This window comes from Lampetra planeri, chromosome 1 (assembly GCF_965212315.1).
Source record: "Lampetra planeri chromosome 1, kcLamPlan1.2.h2, whole genome shotgun sequence".
Classification (NCBI taxonomy): domain Eukaryota; kingdom Metazoa; phylum Chordata; class Hyperoartia; order Petromyzontiformes; family Petromyzontidae; genus Lampetra; species Lampetra planeri.
Genome location: NC_136107.1, coordinates 16,526,576 through 16,552,104, shown reverse-complemented (window position 1 = coordinate 16,552,104; position 25,529 = coordinate 16,526,576). Strand labels below are relative to the sequence as shown.

Genomic DNA, 25,529 nt, shown 5'->3' with positions numbered 1-25,529 from the left:
GATTATTAATATCATATAAGCGCAGAAAACCGGTAGAGTGGAGTAGGCACGTGACTCGTAGCCACAACCATAGCGAGATGTATACTGCATGTGGTGTGCCGGGTGTCGAAATAACATACTGACCTCGACATACCCCAGGTGAAATTAAGCCATTGGAATTCAACCATAAAAATCTTTTTTTGAGAAAAAGCTGTTTGACAGAATGTTTTAAAATAACTTTTGCAAAAACATTAGCATAAACTTTAGTGGGACACATTTCACACAAAATGAGTAGCAAAGGTTCAGTGCTCTGATATTACAGCAGCCTCCACCCCCCGAGCCATCCAGCCATCTTGCATGTTTGCATCAGCCACCTTTTTAAATCCTATATATTAAGTTCACTTGCTTGCTTGCTTACGACCGTGCAAATCTTTTGGTCGTTTTTTAACCCACTTCCCGTGATCCAATCGAGCTGACATTTTGAACACAGACTCGTTGTGCGTGACAATGTATTTTCGTGAAAAATGTTTCCAAAATTTTACACCTTTTAAGAACAAAATAATAATATTTAATTACCAATTGCTTAATGGTGGCAGACAATCATCTGACCCATAGGTGGCAGCCATCTCAAGCCAGAGGACGAGAGGACTCTAGCCGCCCGTTTCAAAGACCAATGTGGGCTGGGTTGTGGCCCATTGAACATGCATATAAAGGATTTATAGTGAAAAACTTTGTATTTACGGGTTACATTTTTAGGGTCCTGCTCCAGTGCGTGGTTTGTGAAATTAAACCGCACGTGATTGACTGCTCCCACTTAATTTGTTTTGTTTGTTGCACAAACATTGTTGTAGAAGGTGGATCTGGACTGAGCACGGATAGGTTATTGGTTATGTTCTCATTATACAGAAACACCGTTGGTTTGAATTCCCGCGACTTAATGCATAGCCAATGGTGTATTAATAGAATAAGCTATTTGTTCTTAAACCTCAATTAGAGGTATCCATCACGCTTTATGCGACCCTTATTCAAGGGGTTGCAGTTTTAGGTTAGGCATGGGGTTATGCACAAATTACTTGTTTCTTTGAAGTATACAGCTAATTGGCTACAGTTTCTATCGATGTAATTCTACAGAAAATGCCATGAATGCTTCAATGTTTGTATGTCGAACATGTTTGTCATCCCCTTGGCACATTCAGCATATTATCGGGAGCGTCACGAATTACATTTCACGTGCTTCTTTTTGGACATTGAGGCATGGGCATATTCCCAAAACAAAACAGCCACTCATCAGTTTCTTCTCACTACGGTTTATTTTACCGAGAATAATATGAGTGGGTCCTTTTAAATTACATAATTATTTTAATTCTTAGATCTTTTTTTAATTATATTTCTACTATCGGTGGCATGTCATGAGATAAAGAATATGTTCAAATAACTTACCAATTTAGTTTCAGCCAGTAATTGTTGAGTGGGTTAAGACCGTCGACTCGCCACACTTGAGAAACTGGTCTAATCACGGGCAGATGCTGGAATTTGAACCCAGGATCTGAGCGGTGACAGCTCAGTGCTCTGACCCCTGAGCCACCTGGCCACGTCATGCATAAGTTTTAGATGAGGTGTTGCGTCTGCTTGGATGTTGAAAATGACAGACTCTCATCATGCTCATGTGTATTTTTATCTAATCATATGTATATGGTTCGATTCCGACTGACACATACGGTATATTTGGAGTTTGCGTGTTCTCGTGGTCGCGTGGATTCTTCTCCGAGTCCTTCGGTTTTCCCCTCCACATTTATAGTCAACATGCGTTTAGCGTATTTAGCTCCTGCTATAAATGTCCACACGATGATAAGCCACTTCGTTGAGCTATCATTTGTGGCCAGGTCGCTTCTGAAAAAGAGCTTCCCCCCCCCTTAGAACCCAGCTTATATATATGCTCCAAGCTCGTGTGCTGTTTCATTCAGACGCTGTCTCCCCGACATACCTGGTTTTCACCTGAGGACGGCTGCTTGCGTTGTGGCCGAAACGTCGTGAGAATTATTTTATTATGTTTTATTTTTATTATTTTATTACTTCCCTTCTACGGGACTTTACCGAAAAAACCAAGAAGAAGAAGAGCTATATAGCTCTTACCTGGTAAAATTAAAAATAATAGTTTCGTTTAGATATATATATAAGCCAACCCATGTCCTATCACACGTTACTTTTTGTGATACCTCTGAAATTCATAACGCTTACACAATGCCACTTTATGAACTGTGCAGAAATAAAAAAAAATATTGTAGTAAGTGGTGTGGCACGTTTGAAATGTTACAGGAAATGCGGAGGGAGAGAATATAAAAGGTTACAAAGAAAACATTGTTATGAAAATGGACATGTTCCACAGCTAATCGCCACCACATATACTTCTTCATAAGGGCTGGTAATCATTTGTTTAGTTCAGATGTATACATTATTATATCATGGTTGTTTTTTTAGTCCATTCTTTTGTATGGCATTGTGAAAAGCAAGAGTTCAATTTTTTTCTTAATGATCATCATAAATGAATGCAAAGGTTCCTCATCCAGTCTAATGATGTGGTTGACGCAGTGTGGATTTCAGCAATAACGCCAGGATATGCATGGATGGAGCCTTCATCGGTGATGTGCTTGATGGTTTGGACTTCTCCACAGTCACAGTTGGGTGATTCTTTGATCTTCTATTTATATAAAATGTATGCGCATTTGCCGTGTGTTGTGTTCGAGCGCAGTTCAGCATGGTCCATAGTCGTCGTGGAAGAGAGAATCCTGGTACTGCCACCGTCAGATCATGAATTATGTTTTGGTTTGCCACGTCCATAGCCGCCCATGATTCAGACCACCGAGTGGCGGTGTCTTTATTTTCGGCTGCTAGAGCAGAGGTGCATTTCCAGAACTGTTTCCTGGATTTTCGCTTTGGGTGTAGGAGTTCGTTTAGATCTTGATGGAGCGGCAGAGTGAAGTTCTTCATTATTTTGTTGTACTCCCGTGTCATCGCACCATCGAGTCGGATGTTGGCAGGAGCGATATTCGCCAGCACAGGAAGCCACGGGAGTGGAGTAGACTTTAGGGAACCGCTGGTGATACAAAGCGTGTTGTTAATTTCGGCATCGACAAGGTTCGTGTGAGGGCTTGAACCCCACACTGGGGCACAGTACTCCGCAGTGGAGTAAACAAGAGCCTGCGTTGATATCTTCAACATGCTGGCATCGCTTCCCCAGGTTGTTGCTGCAAGTTTCTGAATAATATTCACTCATGCTTTTGTCTTACCTTTAGCTTGTTTGAGGTGGTGATGGTAGTTAAGCGTCCGATCCAAGGTAACTCCTAGATATTATAGGGTGTTCATCATGCCTTAGCTTCGCCCCGCAGAAGTTAATGTTCAATGTTTTCGAAGCTTGTCTGTTGTTCAGGTGGAAGGCGGAGACAACACCCTTCGATGGGTTAGGCTTTAGGTGCCAATTCTTTAAGTAATCCTCAAGAGTCTTCAGATCTTTTTCGAGGACTACCTCAAGTCCTCCATTTTCTGTGCTTGAGTTGCGAGTGCGATATCATCCGCATATGTGAACTTACGGAAAGATGTTGCTGGAATGTCGCTAGTATAGAGATTGAACAGCGCTGGTGCCAGAACTGATCCATGTGGGAGTCCATTGGTCAATCTTCGTGTGCTGCTGGCAGCTTCACCAAGGTGGACGGTGAACCATCGGTTGCTCAGCATTTTGGTGATTAGTCTAATTGTTAGGCAGCAAGGCACGGCTTTCGCAAGCTTTCGCAGGAGTCCCGTCTGCAATACGGTATCATAAGCTGAAGAGAGGTCGATGAAAGCTGTTGCTGTTTTGAGCTGGCGTTCGAAACCGGCTTTGATGTGACTTGTTAAGGCAAGCACCTGATCGCAACAATTTCAACCATTTCTAAATCCTGCTTGTTCCTGGGGAACTATTTCCTCAAGCGTGGGCATCAGCCTTTTGAGCAGAAGCCGCTCCATTAGTTTGTAGCAGACGCTGAGTAGGGAGATAGGGTGGTAGTTTTGAGCGTCCAATGCGTCCTTTCCTGGTTTCAGAATGGCTATTATCCTTGCCTCTTTGCACTCCTTCGGAACGATGCCTGTGGAGTGGATGTCAGTGAAGAATGTGGCTAGCCATTTTCTCGCTCTTGGTCCCAAGTTATTGATTAATTCGGCATACATATCATCAAGACCTGAGGCTTTCCCGAATATCAACTGGGCAATTCCTCCACTGAGAACAGACGGGAGAATTCAGAAATTTCTTTGCAGTTATCTAGTGTGCAATAAAGTGATTTGTAGACTTGCCGTCTTGTGTTTTTGTCGATGGAAGTTCGTGAATTGTTGATAAGTTGCCTAGCAATCTCGTCAGGACTGACTTGCGGAGGTTTATAGGCTGACATCGCGGCTGCTTCCATCAACCTCAGGAGGCGCCAGGCTTTACGGCTAGATTTTGCAAAGTCAAGTGCCTCAACTGTTTCACGCCACCTTTCTCTTCTTTGTAAATTCAGTACCTCGAGTACGGCTTTTGCAGTCTCCTGCTTCTTTCTAGATTTGAAGCTTTCGTGACTGCAAGGATTCATATTCTTAGGTTTTTTCGGTAAAGTCACGTAGGTAAAACATTAAAATTAATGAAAGTAAAATAAAATAAAAATCACGACGTTTCGGAGGCAACACAAGTCTCCGTCATCAGGTGGGACCGTCACAGCCAGATTTGCTGCATCAAGTGAGGCAATGATTCAAGATGTAATCCCTTAAAAGCAAGTTGAGGGGGGAGGAGAGGGGGGGGGGAGCTCATCAGAATGTGGTAGCCAATGAATGGAACGTATCGGGAGGGAGGGGGGCGGGGCTCAAAGACGGCACGACGTGCCACGTAGAACGCATCGGGAGGGGGCGGGGCCAAAAGAATGCACGACGTGGTACAAGTCGGCGGCGTGGACGTGGTTGTGCGCAAGCAACTACTGCTGCACACGCCAACGCATTGGACAGAGAGGGGGAGGGGAGGCCAAAAGAGAGTGTGGTGCAAGTGTACGTGGACACGTGTGTGTACAAGCACCTGTTGATACACATGATAGAAAAGAACGAAAATGCCCATGTTTAATGTTTTACCTACGTGACTTTACCGAAAAAACCTAAGAATATGAACTCCTGCTTCTAATCAGCACTGCATTTCCAGAAAAGCTGTTTGCTTTCTAGAGTCCAACATGGAGTAAATACCTTGTTGAAGCCTCTTGCGATGTTGGCCTTGGCAACTGCCTTTATGAAACCAACAAAGCGAAGGTAGTTGACTGTGTGTGGAGGTATCATTCCAACTGATTCTTCCAAGTCCGCAGTGAAATTCACTCATTCAGCTGGTCTCAGATTCTAACGCGGTTTTGGTGTGCAGCGGAAGAGCGGAATCTGAATACCCATATGGATCACTACAGGTCTATGTTTGACTATTTGGAAAGTTGTCTAGGACTTTTCTCATTAACAGCATCGGATTTCCGTTCTGATCCTGAGACACAAAACCTAAATCGGGCGTATAGCACTTTTTCCACCTCGCCGACTTGAAAGTACTGCGGTCTTTTGTGTCATATAGCAAGTGCTGGTCTTCTGCCGCTGCCCATGATGTTAGTTGTTCACCTGCTCTATCGTTGGCACTATAGCCCCACAATGTGTGGTGGCTGTTGAAGTCATCTATGTGGATGATAGGGTGGCTTGGCTGCAATAATGCCGGACACAGCCATTCCATACCTGGAGGCTTGTAGACATTGACCACTGTCACGTCATTGATCTTGATGGCGATATAGTGTGGCGAGGTGTGTGGCATGACCTGGACCTTGTCCTTCAGTTTGTTCTTTATGCATGTTGCAAGGCCATGTTTCAGATGGTGGCTTGCAGCAATGAGAGTGTATCCGATTATCTTTGATCGAGGGCACTGTCGATCTAGATGCATTTCTTCCAGTGCAAGGACGTCAAAATCTTGAAACTGGAGAATCTTCTCAATGTAATTGCATTTCGCACTGGAGATGCCTTCGATGTTAAGCTGCATGACTTGCATCGACGGGCCGACATTCACATTGCTTAGACCTTGTGAAATGCTCTGTATACTATACTCTTTGGTTCTTTCGGTAAAGTCACGTAGGTAAAAAAATAATAGTTCATGACTTTTCGATCGCAACACAAGCAATCATCATCAGGTGGGACAACCACAGCAAGAAAACACTGCTGAAGTAGGCAAGAGATCTGCTGTGGCACAAGGTTATATAGGCCTCGGCAGTAGGGGGGGGGGGGAGAGAAGGGGGGGAGGCGGGCAGAAAGTGGACCCCGCAGCAACACCCAGGCCACTGGAGTAAAGTGGACCACCGCGGCAGCACTGGAGAGATCGGCTGCAGGGGAGGGGGGGGGAAGAAGGAAGCCGGGCAGAAAGTGGACCCCGCGGCAGCACCCGGGCCACTGGAGTGGAGATCAGAGAGAGATGCACAGAGAGAGAGACACACAGAGAGTCGGAAATAGCAGCTGACATAGGCAGGTAGGGGTACATCACAGTCAGTGAAGACTTTACCTGGTTAATAACGTCCTTCCAATGATTGCTCAGTTTGTACCCATCTTCTCGGTTGAAGTTGTGTCTGTGTTTATATATCTGGATGGCTTCATGAACAAATATCTGATAATTGCCGGTGGGTTTGCAGAGTAGCTTCGTCTTGGAAAGTCAATTTCGTGAGCCCACTGCGTTTAAACGTCCTGCCGTGTTTCAGATCTGCTTTGTGTGTACGCGAACGCGGTCCGAGACATGTCGTTTCGTTTCCCCAATGTAACTGCTGCCGCAGCCACAACTCAGTTTGTAGACACCAGGGTATTGCATATCAGGAATCACATCCTTTACAGATGGGATCAATCACGGATTTTGTGTACTGTGTTGAAACGAACCTGGATCTTGTGTTTGTTTAAGATTTTGGAAATATTTTTGGTAACCCCTGCTATGTATGGCAAAGTGATGGTATTGGTTGGATCTTCAGATGATTGTTTTTGCAGATTGTACGGTCAGAATATCCGTTCATCCTGAGAGCTTGGTGTACGTGTTCCAGCTCACTGGCTGTACTGTTGTTTTTTAGGCCGGGATACCTTTGCCGGGCATTCGGCCCTAGATGTGATGACATTCGTTGTGCTTTCGCACATAGCAGGAAAGACCGCGAGCAGGTTGTCATCTTCTTCCCCCATTATAATTGCAAATACAGTCATAACTTAAACAAACATGCAAGAAATAGATTATTTCGTGAGTATGTCAAGAACTGCGGGTGGATGGTTAACTTTTAGTATATTCCTGTTGAGTGATGAAAAAGCTATATATTTGTTAAAAGCACATATCACAATCACCGAGATTGGGAACACATGATGGTAATTTGAAAATTCCAAGAAACATTACGATTTATTGCATTTCTGTAGCACTTAATATATTTGCTCTTGTTCCTATGTGGACCGATTTACTTCAATATAGAGTACAAGAGTATACAGATTATCATTTGAATAATCCATCAGCTTAATGAAACAAATCACCAAGTGTCAGGCACTGCCAGCCTCGGTACAGATCAATGCTACACAAAAGCTTGGTTTATATAATGGATTAAGGGTGAAAAACTGCAATGTACACACTTGCAGCTTTCAGTCTCGCGTGAAGTGATTATCATTATTGCATGAAAGGGTCAAGACGGGGGTGCTGTAATGAATTTGGAGGATCGTGGCTGTTGACTGCAAATGTTTTTCTTCTCCTGGGTACGTGCTCACACGTTCATCTGCCTGCATAAGTAGTGCGAACGTGCAGTTTCGTATACGGAGTGGCCATAAAGAGATCATCTTATAATAAATAATTAAATGTATAAATTCATGATTAGGGAATACTTAATATTTTTTCGGAATAATTCATTAGATTGCAGGTTGAACCGTTGTGGTTAAGATGTTGTGACGAGATGAGTGATGAATGGGATCTAGGCAATGCTGCATCGGCTGTGGTGTACACGCACAATTAACAAAACACACTCAACACACCCAGCAATAACACTGTGGCCTTGAAAGGAAAACAATATATAATAGGTGACATTATGGGCAATGGCCCTTCTTCTAAGCACAGAAGGGCCATTGCAGAGATATATGATATTTAATTGTCACACATCTTCGTGGCAAGGGATAATGTATTTTAGAGGTGAATGGGCCTACACTCTAGCCCAACCCAGATCAGTGCTTTCTCAACATTGTATCATTCTGGGCTGTCTGCCCCCGGATCATAGTAAACTATTACATACAATACTGTATTGGTACTGTGCAAAACACTGCCAATGGCTACCAAACATACAGACTTAGGGATCCCTGCATGAGTGATGGGGCCTGCAGCGAATTATAAATGTGTGCTGCATGACAGCACACTGGCAGCACACTCCCTCCTGCCCCAGACTCTCACGGCCGCACTTGCCCTGACTTTCAACCAGCGATTAAAGCAAAGGGGTAGCATGGGGTGGAACGAGCTTTCCCACGCTCCTTCATGGCACGCATTAGGGGTAATGGAGGGGGAATCCGTATGCTCCACATCGAATGGACAGCTTAACGGTTTAGTATTGTTCGGTAATTTGTATAATATATGTGTGTGGTGTACGCATGCTATAAGTATGCCTTAAGCATGTACATGGACGGTTAATGTCGGTGTCATTTTGTTTATCCAGGGGGCTGCATGGCCCTCTCACCTTGGCGCCTCTCTGCAATGAGCTTGCTCCTGTTATGAATTTCTGCTTTAACAATTGACGAAAAAAATGATGTTCCACCTCTTATATTGCCTGTCTTATTTTGCATGTGCATTTGCGAATGATATGCACCTGGCACGTCGATCTCTCACCTCGCTCGGTGTTGTCTGCCTCCTCCGTAATCTCTCTCTATCGCTCTGTCGTCAATGTTGGGAGCAGCTGTCATTTGCGGCCACAACACCCGTGCTTTCGGACAAGAAGAAGTACCCGAACTTCTTCCGCACGGTGCCGTCGGACAACGCAGTGAACCCTGCCATCGTGAGGTTCCTGCAGCACTACAAGTGGCAGCGCGTGGGCACGCTCGCACAGGACGTGCAGCGCTTCTCCGAGGTGCGCCCGTGAGCTGGCATGCGCCCTGCCAACGACAGCGTCGCCCAACTCCTCGTAGCGGAAAGTCGCCCAAACAAACATTTTTAAAAAATACTTTTAAAAATACACGCTTTAATGAAATGTACTGTCCGAGCAGCCCCTCCCCCTGCCTCCTTCCTCCATCGCCCCTCCCCTCCTTCCACATCCCCCGCCCCTCGGCGTGGCTCCCCGAGTGAGTTGAGCGTGGACAATTAGAGCCATAAAAAATATTGTTTAAAAAAATATATTTTTAATTTTTAATGATAGAATATAGTATTGTCATCAGTATGACATACATATACCAAGTTTGCAGTCGATACGACATTGGGAAGACGGTTGAAATTGAGTTACAAGATTTTAGGATACGACAACACACAGAGTAGGTTAAATAAAAGCGTGTAAAATGTTGAAAAATATATGTTTTGGATTTTTTATGATAGAATATAGTCTTGTCATCAGTATGACAAAGGTTTTTATTTCAAGTTTGCAGTCGATAGCACATTGGGAAGTGGGTAAAAATTGAGTTACAAGATTGTTTTTGAGGATACAACAGACGGAGTGAGTTAAATAAAAGCGTGTAATAATAATTAAAAAACAGGATCTGCTTCTGCAGACTGAGACCTTTGCATGCCATATTTAGCCATTATAAGCTATGTGAATAGAGTAATATACCAACACCATAGAGAACAAACTGAATATGCTTTAAAGGAATATGCATATGTAAGTTGAGGTTAATACAGGATGGATGTGGTCCAATTATATTGAAAAAGGAAGACCGTTAATATTTAACGACGTTCACCACTTTTACTTTTCTCAGTATTGATTACACTTTCACAGATTGCCGGACAGTTCGGTTCCTTGAGGAGTCGTGCGGCAATAAACAGGGAACCACGTCCACGCTCAAAGCCGACCTTTAAGCCAGGAGCTCGGAACAATCCTGTAACGATACAGTATTAGCGCAGCAGCTTAATTTGCATAACATTACTCCTGAAAATTGCACATGCTTTTATGTGATGGTGTAAATTACAAGTTGCCGTGCCCATGCATGGACATGAGCCCTCGCAGGTTGTCTAGGCCAGGGGCGCTACCATTTGTGTTTGCCAAGATATAGCTGTAATGATAACTTTCCTCAAACATAAGTATATTAAGCGATGTTATAAATAGATTGAAGGCATGGAATTATATACCTTTGGTGGGAAATTTGACCTCAAGCCCCATGCCTGCCGCTAAATTATCCTCACACACTCAGTGATGTGTGCTCTTCTTATAAGTGAACGTTCATAAACGAGTATTCAGGACAGACGCGGGCCTGAGCATTGTTTGAGGTTAAACCACATTGCCACAGGGTTTTTGGCAGAGATTGTCTTTTTGTAAATATGCAAATTAAACCATATATGTTCAAGTAGCACAGTTTAAGTAGGATATAATTCTGCAAATGTAGAGATAATAATGCAACCACACCACATTTTTGTTTATACAATTGTTGCTTTCTGTTGTATATGTCGAGTCTTGAAAAATTAATAAAAATAATACAATTTAAATGAAAATGGGAAAATGTGTAATTATCCTAAATTATCATAATTTATGTAATTACGCGCAAAAGGAAGGTGTAATTGTATTAAGTTATGCACATGTATGCGCTTATGCTAATGCATGCCGTTATGATAATTAAGCTCTGCCTCATGGTCTAGGGTCGTATTATCAATCGGGATAATACAATGAATTGTATGAATTTTGATTAAAAGCTTTCGTGACTGCAGGGATTCATATTCATAGTTCTTTCGGTAAAGTCACGTAGAAGAGAAATAATAAAATAATATAAATATAAAACAATAAAAATTATCACGACGTTTCGACTGCAACACAAGCAATCATCATCAGGTGTGAAATCCACAGCAAGAAAATGTTCTTGTTGTTTTATATTAATATGCGATTTTATATATATAGATTATTTTATTATTTCCCTTCTACGTGACTTTACCGAAAAAACCAAGAATATGAATTGTATGAAGTTATACAAGTGTGATGTAATTATGTTAAATTAAGCTTGGCTTCGTTGTCTAGGGTTGTATTATCAATCAGGATAATACAATTATTCTCGCTTTAACATTTACTGATTGTGTCTTAGTGTTTTTACGTCATGTCTCCAAATTCAAATCTCACTGCAGGATACAGTTCTCATAATTAAGATTATTATGCATGAACTTAGGAAGGCACCACTCAGACACTTCTGTGTTAAGCAACTTTAATCTATATAATAATCTCTAATAAAAACATAGCATTCTAATATGCGGACTCTTATGCTTGGAATTGTCAACACAGTACTCCTGGAGATGTTCCCCTCATTGATCCGTACATTTAACCCGCAATGATTACGTTGGTAAACTGGGTAACAGAACAATCAGAGTAACGCGGGCATATTCGGCGATAGGAAAAAAGTCCTTAAAAATTAATATGACGATATTCATACGAACGGCAATAAAGAAACATGTCCCGAAGGCAAAAGTAGACCTCAATGAATTCATTGGTAAGATTATGTAATTAACGAAATGTCTTGGAACAATGGTGTGCGGCAGTGTGCCTGCTTCATCAAATGCTTATCAATTGGCTAAGGCTTCAATAAATCCGCAGGCAAGATTCTGTGATCAAAAGAAAGATTTCAACACAATAGTCCCCCTGTGAGTGTGTGGGTTCGTAACGTAGGTTTCTAAACGTTTAGTTTCGTCAATTAATTCATTGGTATAGTTACAATTAACAAAAATAACGACTAAAATACTTTCTTAATGACCGTATCCACGTAACTCAATGGGCAGCAATGTTCTTGATTATCAGCTAATAGTTGACGCACTCTCATCATTGATCTTCTTCTTATTAGTCCCGATATGTGTGTGTTGGTGGGTTTGTCTCCTTGATCAATTCGTTGCGTTAAGCAGATGCCGGGTAATGCGTTGTGGGTGGGTGAGTGTGGGGGAGGGTCATGCACACGGCGTCCTCGCTCTCTCTCGCTCGGCAGCAGCTGGAGCTGCTTGTCCACTGCTGGATGGAGAGTCGGCACGACGCTCGCCGTTGGCGGTGCGTGATGATTCCGTCGTCAGATAGCGCCTGCAGCTCGTCCGCTGGTCGCCGTTCCTCACTCTTGTCTTGGTTCCCAGTTGGTGCTGGTCGGTGTGTGTGGGTCAAACCCACGGCGCTCTCGCCGGCACTCTCTTCCTCACGGGCGGCTAGTCAGGCTCTTTCCCCTGCTGGATGAGCTGAGTCGGCACGACGCTTGTCTTTGAAGGGACACGATAGCGCTTGCCGCTTGTCCGATGGCAGCTGACACCCTTGCTCGGTGGCGCTGATTGCGCTGCTGCGCTTTCTCTCCAGCTCCGTGCTCTCTGGCGATGCCCGGTTGTGCGTGCAGCTGGTTCTCTGCAATGCTGGCTTGGTCGATGCTTGGTGCTTTCCGCCCTTTCTCCCGGTTGATTGCTCGTCGCTCGTCACTCTTTCTCTCGGGCTGCAGCTGCTCGTGGGAGCTGGCACTCACTCTCAAAACTTGTAAATTGTATTCGCACACCTCTTACACAACTGTGAAAGCTTAGTACAATACAACTTATCGCAATCCTTGACTTTACAAGTGACTCAAAACTTCAGGATAAATGTAGAATAAAACTTTCAGCGATACTCTGTCGGTCCATGCCGAACTCAGCACCGAGCATCACCTCGCCCCTCTTCTCTGCGAGACACCACCCATTGTTGATCTCGAGGCCATGTCCCGGAGTCTGCCCATCGCAGTACTCTCTGTTGCTTGTCGTAGTCTTCTGTCACTTCTTATTCTTAGGTTTTTTCGGTAAAGTCACGTAGGTAAAAAAATTAAAATTAATAAAATAAAAATAAAAATCACGACGTTTCGGAGGCAACACAAGCTTCCGTCTTCAGGTGGAACCGTCACAGCCCGACAGCTGTATCAAGTAAATGAGGGATTACAAGAGATACCACTCCGTATATATATTACCTTGTTATCTCGGCATCTCTTGAGGAAGGCCAGCGTCTCGAGAAGCTGTGACTTCTTGTCTCGTTTTCTCTTCCTCAAGAGATGCCGAGATAACAAGGTAATATATATACGGAGTTGTATCTCTTGTAATCCCTCATTTACTTGTTACAGCTGTCGGGCTGTGACGGTTCCACCTGAAGACGGAAGCTTGTGTTGCCTCCGAAACGTCGTGATTTTTATTTTTATTTTTATTTTATTAATTTTAATTTTTTTACCTACGTGACTTTACCGAAAAAACCTAAGAATATGAATCCTTGCAGTCACGAAAGCTTCAAATCTAGAATTAATGCCCTCTACGAGGAGGAATTCCACCTATCTGTTAGAGTTTTTAACAGACAACGAGACAAGAAGTCACAGCTTCTCGAGACGCTGGCCTTCCTCAAGAGATGCCGAGATAACAAGGTAATATATATACGGAGTGGTATCTCTTGTAATCCCTCATTTACTTGATACAGCTGTCGGGCTGTGACGGTTCCACCTGAAGACGGAAACTTGTGTTGCCTCCGAAACGTCGTGATTTTTATTTTTATTTTACTTTTATTAATTTAAATTTTTTACCTACGTGACTTTACCGAAAAAACCTAAGAATAGGAATCCTTGCAGTCACGAAAGCTTCAAATCTAGAATTCTGTCACTTCTGTCACGCCTTCTCACAAAGCACCGGAATCCCTTTGATTTCGCTCTTTGCTGTGGGGGCAGTTGTTCATCAGGGGTACGTGTGTGTGTATGTCCTGATTTATAAAGCAATCTGTTAAGTCTCACCCTGGCCTGGTTTCTGTCCCCCTCCTCAAGCCATCTTTTCATCCGTGGAACACAGATGCCCCAAATTGCCCCTCGGTGTTTATTATTTTGTAATAATCACTCTGGAGGGAGGGGTCCCCCCTGTCCGGTCGCATCCCCCCCCCTCTTCCCTCCCGGTGGGTGTACATCTTTTTAAGTCATGTAGAGATTCCCCAGAATTTCATTAGCAATCCCCCCCTTCTCTCTTTTTAGCAACTGTTTTTTTTATGGCTACTTCCTTGCCTGGTTCTTTGTGGAGGGCCGCTGCTGTGAGCGGTGTTACATTTTTATGGCTTATCTCCAGCTGCCATCTTGTATGACTTGTGAGGCAGCGGGGTGAGGGGTGAGGGTTTTTGTTATATATATTTTTTGTGCCCCACGCTACACCCCGATTTATTATTTAAAAAAATATTGGCAGAATTATTCTTAATATAAATTTAGGAAACAGGCCAATATACAACATTTCGTTGTTAATATTTTACTTATATTTATCCGCTCATTTTAGTATATTGCACTGATGCCATACAACAGCACCGTGGAAGCTCAAGTGAGCATTCTTTCATGACTACAGTACCATTAAAACAGCTTTAAAGTCATCTGGTAAAATTAGCATGCAAGGCGCTTGTTCAGTGACATCAAAGAGGAATCGCATCCGTATCTGCAGAGCTTTTGTCTATGCAATTGAAGCATTTACACATTTGTCTGCAGTTTTAAATCAAATCTCAGCAACAGTATTATCAGAACAAATATCGGAAATAGTGAATTTTATCTGTAGATGTTGCGGCGGTGTGGGGGAATGGATGAGCGCGCACCGGTTTATATTCTCAGTCTGATGAATTTTGGGTCTCGTTTTGTGCTTATGAGAATGGCATGGTATGTCAACCTTGCACCCAACGGTGACAAGCAGTGTACATAATCCTACACGTCTGTGAAACAAGTGTTGGAGAGTAGTGACGCATTCAATCTACCCCCCCCCCTCATCAATAAAAACTAAATTTAAGGCATGTTTTGATGTGCTGAGGGGGTGTTATGATTAGTCTACAATCACCAGATGTGCGTTAAGCCAATGCAGTGGCAATAGGCAAAACATCTGAATTAATTAAAATGTAATAATTAACATGCTATATACTTTTTTTACGTTTCTCAAATAAATCATAATAAATTCACTTTACAAAATTACTGTGTCATATGAAAGAAGATGATAATAATGATCACGACAACCTTTACAGTGCCGTAACATGGCAAGCCACATACTACGGGCGTGTCTATTTTATGCTCCGAAAAGAGTTTGTGTCACAAACCAAACTGGAATAAGCCCTGTTTAGTGAACGACTACATTTAATCCGATGGGGCTTTTCTGGTGCAGTCATCAGTGGTCAGGTTGAAACCATTGAGCTGCTGCATTTGAGAACCCAGGTTCATCCTCATATCATCAGCCATGGTCAATCCACTGCTGAATGAAGCCTTCTTAAGCTGTCGCCACCTCCATCAATCCTATCACGTCATTTTCACCATGTGTGGCTGAAAAATAGATTGTAACCAATTTCCTATACTACCTTTTTTAAAGATAGCATAAGAGTAGTAATGATAGAATATACAAATGTTATGATAACGTGTTGAACAATATGGGATGTACTTAAAGTTACAAGTTTCACAGGTATTTAAAATGTTTATTCCAAAAGATCCAGCATATTTAAACTAAATTGAGCAATTAGAGGATGATGTTTGTGAGTTAGTGTTTTTGATGTTCAAAGTTTCAAGTTGGACAATGTGAGGGTGCATTCCAAATTTAATGATTTAATTATCACAACCACATACAATGTGTGGAAAAAACACCTCAAGCCATAATTAACAGCGAAAATGCTTTATTCTTAAATGTTACAACAGTTCCATTGTTGTCCATGTGTTGCATTGTTTACTAGTAAAATTACAATGGCTTAATGATGAAAATAAATTACAAATCAACTTGTCCTTTTTGATTGGCTGATGGGAACAAATTAATAAGATTTTATTTTTTATTTTCCACTGCAGGGGGTCAGCTCTTTCTGAACAATAACTGAAGAACTAAGTCAATGCGTGAACAATAATAATAATGAAACGAACCCCAACTGTCGTTTATCTTTTGGCAGGTGCACAACGACTTGACAAAAGAGCTGGATAAAGCGGGAATCCAGATTGCTGAAACGCAGAGCTTCTCCAACGATCCATGCGTCAATGTCCAAAACCTCAAGGTATGTCTGGATTGCACCCATTTGAAAGGGCGATTTTCACGAATCCATCTTTTTGTTGAATTCAATCCTAAACACCAAGTATATGAAAATAATTGACAGTTTTTACAACTTTATGGACAAATACAAGTATTACAATGTGTACTGTATAGATCATTGCATTTATTTAATGAACGTATATAAATCTTGACTTAAAGCTTTCGTGACTGCAGGGATTCACACTCTTTGGGTCTTTCGGTAAAGTCACGTAGATAGAAAAATATTAATACAAATCACGACGTTTCGATCGCAACACAAGCAATTGTCTTCAGGTGAAAAAATACAGTAGGCGAACTGCTGAGGCAGGATAAATATAGCGGGAGAGCTTCTGCAACAAGAGGTTATATAGGTTTGAGATGGGTGCAACCCAAGTGTAAGTGGGCGGGGCTAGAGATGGAATTTGCATGTAAATGTAAGATCAGAGAGCCTGATATACCTCACAACTTCGGGTGCCTAAGAGGCGGCCATTGTATTGCTAGAGAGTAGCATGTCAATCTGTAATTTGCATGTAAATGTAAGATCGGAGAGCCTGATATACCTCATGACTACGGTGCTGAAGAGGCGGCCATTGTATTGCTAGAGATTAGAGATTAGCATGTCAATGTGAGATGGCTCCCGCAGCAGCGGCTGTGTTAATGAGAAGATGACATGCCAATCACATTTACACAGTACATTAACATGCACATTTCTCCGATCTTATGTTTACATGCAGTCTTCGATGTGACGGCGCGCTGCGAGCTTACATTGACATGCTAATCACATTTACACAGTACATTTACATGCACATTTCTACATTTACATACAGTCCTCGATGTGACGGTGTGCTGTGAGCCGATCTCACGTTTACATGCAGTCCTCGATGTGATGGCGCGCTGCAAGCTTACATTGATGTTCTAATCACATTTACACAATACATTTACACAATACATTTACATGCAAATTTCTTACTTTAACATCACTAGCCCCCCCCCCCCCACTTCGTTTATGACTCTGGGGCTACGCCCATCTCTAACCTTTAAAAGCAGCCTGCATCATATTATTTTTTCTACCTACATGACTTTACCGAAATGACCAAAGACTATGGATGTCTGCAGTCACGAAAGCTTCAAATAAAGAATGAGAAGATTGGCATTTCAGTGTCAGAGAACCGGGCACAACGCTATCTCGTGGGCAACAAAAGCTGCACTGTGAGGGACCAGCATGTCAACGCAAGAGAACCACCGCACCGATGGCCGTGCCAGTGAGACATTCCGCTTATTAAACAACGAGAGCCACCGCCACATCAAGGAAAAGGGAGCAGCGGCTATATTAGTGAGACACATTGGAAGGACGTTATTAACCAGGTAAAGTCATAACTGGCTGTGATGCTTCCAGCCTACCTGCCAATGTTAGTAGTTATTTCCGATTCTCTGAGTTACATTACCTTGTTAAATGTCTTTACATTAACAGGTTAAATGTCTCACTAAAATAGCTACTGCTCCCTTTTCCGCGATGTGGCGGTGGCTCTCGTTGTTTAATAGGTTGAATGTCTCACTGGCACGGCCACTGTTCAGGTGGTTTTCTTGCATTAACATGCTCGTCTCTCATAGTGCAGTGGCCAACGCCGCAGCTTTTGTTGCCCACGAGGTGGCGTTGTGCCCGGTTCTCTGTCACTGACATGCCAATCTTCTCATTAACACAGCCGCTGCTGCGGGAGCCATCTCACATTGACATGCTAATCTCTAGCAATACAATGGCCACCTCTTCAGCACTGTAGTCGTGGAGTATATCAGGCTCTCCGATCTTACATTTACATGCAAATTCCATCTCTAGCTCCGCCCACTTACCCTTGGGTTGCACCCATCTCAAGCCTATATAACCTCTTGTTGCAGCAGCTCTCCTGCTATATTTTTCCTGTCTCAGCAGTTCGCCTGCTGTATTTGTTCACCTGAAGACGATTGCTTGCGTTGCGATCGAAATTTTTAAAATTACTTTTCTATCTACGTGACTTTACCGAAAGACCCAAAGAGTATGAACATATATAAATTAAAGAATGCATGTTGATGATGTAAATATTTTATACAAACAGCAGTGTGCTCTTTTGATATGTCTTCATTCATTTTGACACCATTGCTCATAAGTGTAACGATGTTATTCCAGACTTCGGATGTCAGGATTATTCTGGGCCAATTTGACGAAGAAATGGCAGCAAAAGTCTTTTGCTGCGTGAGTACTAACAAGACAACAAACATCGTCTTTCACAGCACGTTCATATGTCGGTTATCACACTTTTTCACAGCTTGTAGTTACACAATTTCACATATAGGGCACATCTGCTAAAGATTTCATTCATTGAACATGAAATCGTTCATGTCCCAAAGCTTCCATTTTTAAAGCAGTGCAAGGCAATACAGACGTTGCGGCTATCTTTGGGCTGTAGCTTAGAGTGTATAGGAGTTCAGTAAAGCTCAAATTGCTGTTCTTGAATAATGCATGTTGTGCCACCTGATGTGATTTTTCTACAAAGTCGACTCCAGTTTTCTCATCCACAAAATGATTTGGTTTTTAATATGGAATCTGCTCTGTATAATAATTTCAAACCTGCTCCTGTCCCTGACACCAGGCCTATGACGAAGGCATGTATGGGAGTAAGTACCAGTGGGTGATCCCGGGCTGGTACGGCAGCCGCTGGTGGGAGCATACGCAGCAGCAGTGCCCTCAGAAGAACCTCCTCATTGCCATGGAGAACTGCATCTATGTGGACTTCATGCCGCTCAGCACTCGGCCCGTTCGCACCATCTCTGGGCTGGTGAGCCTTGCTCGTGGCATGGCATGTGCAGTATAATACGAAATGACGTCGGGCACAAATCTGTACAAATGCAGTTAGCTTTGAATGGAAGTGATGTTGAAGTGCTCAAAAACAAAAAATAAAATGTCATGCTTTATAACGTAATCTACCATGCACCAATGAACAACTGTCAGAAAAAAGTTATTCATATGAAGTTTAAAATTACAGCGTGTACTTTTATGTACATGAGGGAAAATGAAAAAAGCATTTTGTGGACTTTGTAAGGGCTGATATTGAGTACCAAAGCACATCGTGCCTGTGGGCTGCACATTTTATTGGGTCCTGTTGTGTTGAGGTTAAATTTCCAAAGATCTCTTTTTTTGCATGGGAAGCACAACAAATAAGACGAATAATCAGATAATTTAAGGTAGAAATGAAGCCATATATGCCGAAATAGATTCATGGAAATTTATGAAAGGCACCTTATACTGTGTAAAGAATTTCCCTATGATCTTATTTTCTTGTGCTCGAATATCTTATTGTCAAAAGTTTTTGTGGACGGGCATAAGAAAACATACTTTAACAGAGTTCATGTCCTTTCAATGGGCAGCGTTGCATCAACATATTGTGGAGGGAGGTTCCTTATCGTTGCGTTGTTGTTGTGCATTACAAAGCATTAATGCGTTTCCTTTTTTTTAAACCCCAGACGCCACAGCAATATGAGGAGGAGTACAATCATATGTTGGGTCTGAGTGAGGTGGCACCGCACAGCAAGTTTCATGGCTACGCCTATGATGCCATCTGGGTGATTGCGCAAGTTTTAAACCGAACGATTGAGTTGCTGGAGGCGGACAAGAGCCTCATTGCTTCCATTGAGTCATTCAGCTACACCAACCAACGCATCGGACAAATTTTACTTGACGCCTTGAACGAGACCAACTTTTTGGGAGTCACTGTGAGTCGTTATTGCTACGTTTTAGTGCTTTGGTGTGTATGTGAATGTCTGCCAGACATCTCAGTCAGTCAAGCCGTAACATCTGGATCTGCCTCGTGACCTGCCAGCGAGCCTTCCACGTGTAATGTGGCCTTAAAGTTTGCCAACCCTGGCACAAGCTCTATGGTGATGTCACCGTGACTTAGTGGCAATTGGCAGCTCTTTTTGTTGTGTTGTTTGTGTACACTTGTGAGTGGGAGAAAGTTGTAAGAGTTATCACACTCTACTTGGGTCTCAGGTAATAAAGTGTCATGGCTGCATGTGTTATTGCTGCACACCCATGCCGCAACTCTTCTGTAAAGAACACAGCATAAATGAAGAAGGTGGTGAATCGAAGACCTTGACGTGTGGAATACAACAGTTATCTTATGTTCAGCCTTCGTCAATCTGCTGCTGAAGGAAGGAGGCCTACCCATGCCATATCAGTCATAGGAGATCTCTCTAGTTCTTTCGGTAAAGTCACGTAGGTATAAAATAAAAACTAGCATAAGTACCCGGCGTTGCCCGGGTGAAAAATATATTTCTTAATAACCTTACATATATACACAGATGGGCTGCTACCCCTGCCCCCCCCCCCCCCCAGCCACGATCTCCTGGGCCGCTGTGCAGTAATATGTACGGCCTATAGTGTGGTGGGGTGTCGAGGCCTAGTATCGTGCAGAGCCTCCGGCCTCGCCTAAATTGCCCACCCGGCTGAGGCTGGGTACAGGGGCCGTTACCCCCCCCCCCCACGCGCTACAATAATACTGTCTAATCGCTATAATTTTATCTACCGACCCTATAATAGTAATTGCACACATTGTGGTGGGGGAGGAGTGAAGAGGACGTGAAACTTTGATGAATTTACCTCAGAGTCGCGTGTTAATGCGTGCGCATATTTTTAACGGGAATTAAAAATGGCGTCCACCCCGCAGCGAATGCGTCGCTACCCGTTGCCAGGGGCAACCGCCGTCCAATGAAACTGCGTATGGTCCGGCGACACACAGACAAACAGACACACACAGACAGACAGACAGACACACACACAGACAGACAGACGGACAGACAGACAGATTTGCGATTTTATATATATAGATAAATCACGACGTTTCGATTGCATCCTCCCCCCGCGCATCCCCAGCTCTCTCAGCCTCCCACTTCCAGCCCCGCCCACTTCCCCCCCGTCCAGCTTCACGTCCATCGCCTAGCATCCACGCAACGCTCCCATATCCCTACCCCCCTCCCTTGCCCCTCCCCCCTCTCTTACCTATATAACCTCTTATCACGGCATCTCTCTCCCACTTCAGCAAAACATTTTCTTGCTGTGGTTTTCCCACATGATGATGATTGCTTGTGTTGCAATCGAAACGTCGTGATTTATGTATATTTTATTTTATACCTACGTGAATTTATCGAAAGAACCAGAGAGTATGGATTCCTGCAGTCACGAAAGCTTCAAATCTATATTCATAGGAGATCTGTTGACCATATTCACCATGCTATTCAATGCAGGTTGTCAAAGAGGGTGAAGGGGTGCTCAGGACCAATTCAGATATCGCTCACCACTGATGTCAGCCATGGCAAGGAATTGAACTTGAGTGACCAGGTTCATAGCGCAGCGCACGAATCACTTACGACACTGCTCCACCCATGGACCTAGATATCTGGGCTCCATTCCTGACTTTGTGGCCATAAATATCACCAGTAGCTGTTGGTGTCTGGGCCTCGCTTGGGCTTTCCGTTGTCATTTTAGGATAAACTGACTACTGGTACATATTGTGAACATCACCACTGGTTAAACAAACGAGGGCAGGTGTGATGTTTGCTAAATCACACTCTCGTGTTGTGATGACCTTAATATGTGTTTAATATCATAACTTTTCCCGATAATCTACAAATCAAAGTGGTGGATTGTCTGTTTATTACACGTCTAAACAGAATTGGAATGATATATTTAAATGGCCACTAATGATTTGGACACCTCAAAAGAATACATACACATTTCGTCTTACACCAGCTCGTGTCAGCAGAGTTCTCAATTGACGTCACTCCAAGGGAACTTGCAGCATAATTACATTATCTCGTGGAACTGTTTTATCATTGAGCATTAAGTAAGGATGTCCAGTGATATTTTTATAAATTTTCCCTGTGGTCAGCTCAAAACCAACAACCGGGCCCAATGAATCCTATCTCTTTCTTCCTAGCTGTGTTGCCTTAGTCATACTTGCAAACGTTTGTTCAATGTAATTCTTTAAGACATCAAACCATCTCATTCTATGTCTCCATCTGCTTCTTTTTTTCTTCGACTCGAAAATGGATTGCTAGTTGTGGTGTTCTCCTTCGTTTTCATTCGAGAAGTAATACGAAGGTTGCCACCTCCTGTGGTAAAAACAAACAAGACATTTCATGGGAAGAACACATATTTCACAATACCAGAAGAGGGAAGAAGTACTGTACATTATAAGTGACAAAAAACATAACTTTTGATGTATCTCAAAAAGAGGACAATCTTGGGAAAACCAGGACTGGTGCCAACCCTAAGGGATGGATACATTTTGAAATTCGAGAGGCATCTGAGCGTTCTGGAATCGTGCTGCTTCTTAGCTACTTAGTCCGTGATTTATGAATAGGAGGTTATACTGATGCCAGTACAACCTCACATTGAATTTCGCCAATAAAATAAAACCAAAGGGGAATGTATTCACACAGCACTTCAAAACATTGGTTACCTTTCAAAGCATACAGAAAGGAAAGAACCCCCGTGGATTTACAATATACAGTGAGGGAAAAAGTATTTGATCCCCTGCTGATTTTGTACGTTTGCCTACTGACAAAGAAATGATCAGTCTATAATTTTAATGGTAGGTGTATTTGAACAGTGAGATACAGAATAACAACAACAAAATCCAGAAAAACGCATGTCAAAAATGTTATAAATTGATTTGCATTTTAATGAGGGAAATAAGTATTTGACCCCCTCTCAATCAGAAAGATTTCTGGCTCCCAGGTGTCTTTTATACAGGTAACGAGCTGAGATTAGGAGCACACTCTTAAAGGGAGTGCTCCTAGTCTCAGCTTGTTACCTGTATAAAAGACACCTGTTCACAGAAGCAATCAATCAATCAGATCCAAACTCTCCACCATGGCCAAGACCAAAGAGCTCTCCAAGGATGTCAGGGACAAGATTGTAGACCTACACAAGGCAGCTTGGTGAGAAGGTGACAACAGTTGGTTCGATTATTCGCAAATGGAAGAAACACAAAAGAACTGTCAATCTCTCTCGGCCTGGGGCTCCATGCAAGATCTCACCTCGTGGAGTTGTAATGATCATGAGAACGGTGAGGAATCAGCCCAGAACTACACGGGAGGATTTTGTCAATTATCTCAAGACAGCTGGGACCATAGTCACCAAGAAAACAGTTGGTAACACACTACGCCGTGAAGGACTGCAATCTTGCAGCGCCCACAAGGTCCCCCTGCTCAAGAAAGCACATATACATGCCGTCTGAAGTTTGCCAATGAACATCTGAATGATTCAGAAGACAAATGGGTAAAAGTGTTGTGGTCAGATGAGACCAAAATGGAGCTCTTTGGCATTAACTCAACTCGCCGTGTTTGGAGGAGGAGGAATGCTGCCTATGACTCCAAGAACACCATCCCCACCGTTAAACATGGAGGTGGAAACATTATGCTTTGGGGGTGTTTTTCTGCTAAGGGGACAAGACAACTTCACCGCATCAAAGGGACGATGGACGGGGCCATGTACCGTCAAATCTTGGGTGAGAACCTACTTCCCTCAGCCAGGGCATTGAAAATGGGTCGTGGATGGGTATTCCAGCATGACAATGACCCAAAACACACGGCTAAGGCAACAAAGGAGTGGCTCAAGAAGAAGCACATTAATGTCCTGGAGTGGCCTAGCCAGTCTCCAGACCTTAATCCCATAGAAAATCTGTGGAAGGAGCTGAAGGTTCGAGTTGCCAAACGTCAGCCTCGAAACCTTAATGACTTGGAGAAGATCTGCAAAGAGGAGTGGGACAAAATCCCTCCTGAGATGTGTGCAAACCTGGTGGCCAACTACAAGAAACGTCTGACCTCTGTGATTGCCAACAAGGGTTTTGCCACCAAATACTAAGTCATGTTTTGCAGAGGGGTCAAATATTTATTTCCCTCATTAAAATGCAAATCAATTTATAAAATTTTTGACATGCGTTTTTCTGCATTTTTGTTGTTGTTATTTTGTCTCTCACTCTTCAAATAAACCTACCATTTCTTTGTCAGTGGGCAAACGTACAATATCAGCAGGGGATAAAATACTAATTTAGGGTTCTCTATATTTGGCCATTCACTCAATCTTGAAGCAAAAGACAATGGACGTTAGACTTTGTATATATACTTGCACATGTGTATTTTAAATAATAAACAGCTGCTTTTTGAAGTCAGTTAGAAGACGTGAACCCACATCTGATTTACAGTTCAGCATCGTCATCCATGGCTCATGTATATCGAGAAACCAGAGACATTGCAAAGTACCACGATACGAATAAATTACATTCCATAAATTTCATCAAGTAGAGTCAATTTATGAGGATGAGAGTGCTAAGCTCAGGCCAATCATGAGACTATATGACACTGCACACACGACAGCAATTTGACTTGTTCATGTATTTATGAAACTGCCTAATTAGATTCAAATTTCCATATCTTAGATTTAACAAAATTATTACCACACCTTAATTAAAATATATATCTTGCTAATTATTTTTACTGTTCATGAACTGCTATAGTATTGAAAAAAGTAATGATATAATAGTTTTTTTGTGTTAAAGTATAATGCTTTATGATTACCAATACAGTCTTATAATATTTGAATGTGCATATACTGTAATTATGCTAACTTTACATCTGTAGCGTGCCATTCCAAAATATTATTTCTGTGTAAATCATGAGCCATCTTGTCAGATGACGAATTTATTTGCAGTAAAAATAGAATTATTTGCATATTCAAACATATTTCTGGGTTTCCAGCAGTTACTGCATTTTCTTTACCACATTTTTATCGGCATATTTATGTTTACGAGTTTCTGGTGGCTGGATTTATGTATGCAAATACCAGTGCTGTCGCTGTGAAATAGCAACATTTCAATTAAATTCAACACATAGAAGGGATGCATAATGTGAACGATCAAGCCTTTTAAAAATGCTGTCATGCAATACAGGCAGCATCGTCCCACTCTTTTTTGTTTCAACTGCTGCATTATGATATTGGGCAATGAGAGGCAGACTACATTAATTTACCATTGGCGAAAATAAAAGAAAAGCCCTTCGTAATGAAAATTAACAGTGCATATCACCTACGGATACAGACATTTCATTGTCCAGATTAACTGAAAAATAGGATGCTTATGTCGGTAATTGTTGTGTGGAGTCCAATTACGGGTGTTCATTGCTCTGCTCTATGCCACATTAAATGTGAACCAATCAGAAACCTTCATCTTTAAGTTGTCAATAGAAGTGCAGGGAAAAACATTATGGTACTGACGGTGCCAGATTAAGCTAGTACGGGGCCTGTAGCATATGTTATAAAGGGGCC

General features: G+C 42.6%; 1 protein-coding gene across 1 annotated transcript in view; it reads left to right on the top strand.

Annotated features, from left to right (window-relative positions):
• Nucleotides 1-25,529, top strand: part of LOC144723435 (gamma-aminobutyric acid type B receptor subunit 2-like) — a 162,231-nt gene that overhangs the window by 30,146 nt on the left and 106,556 nt on the right. Inside the window, exons 3-7 of the mRNA XM_078602198.1 lie at nt 8,928-9,098; nt 16,059-16,160; nt 18,336-18,401; nt 18,799-18,984; nt 19,670-19,918. Of these exons, the coding sequence (XP_078458324.1) occupies nt 8,928-9,098; nt 16,059-16,160; nt 18,336-18,401; nt 18,799-18,984; nt 19,670-19,918 (774 nt within the window). The remainder of the gene's footprint in view (nt 1-8,927; nt 9,099-16,058; nt 16,161-18,335; nt 18,402-18,798; nt 18,985-19,669; nt 19,919-25,529) is intronic.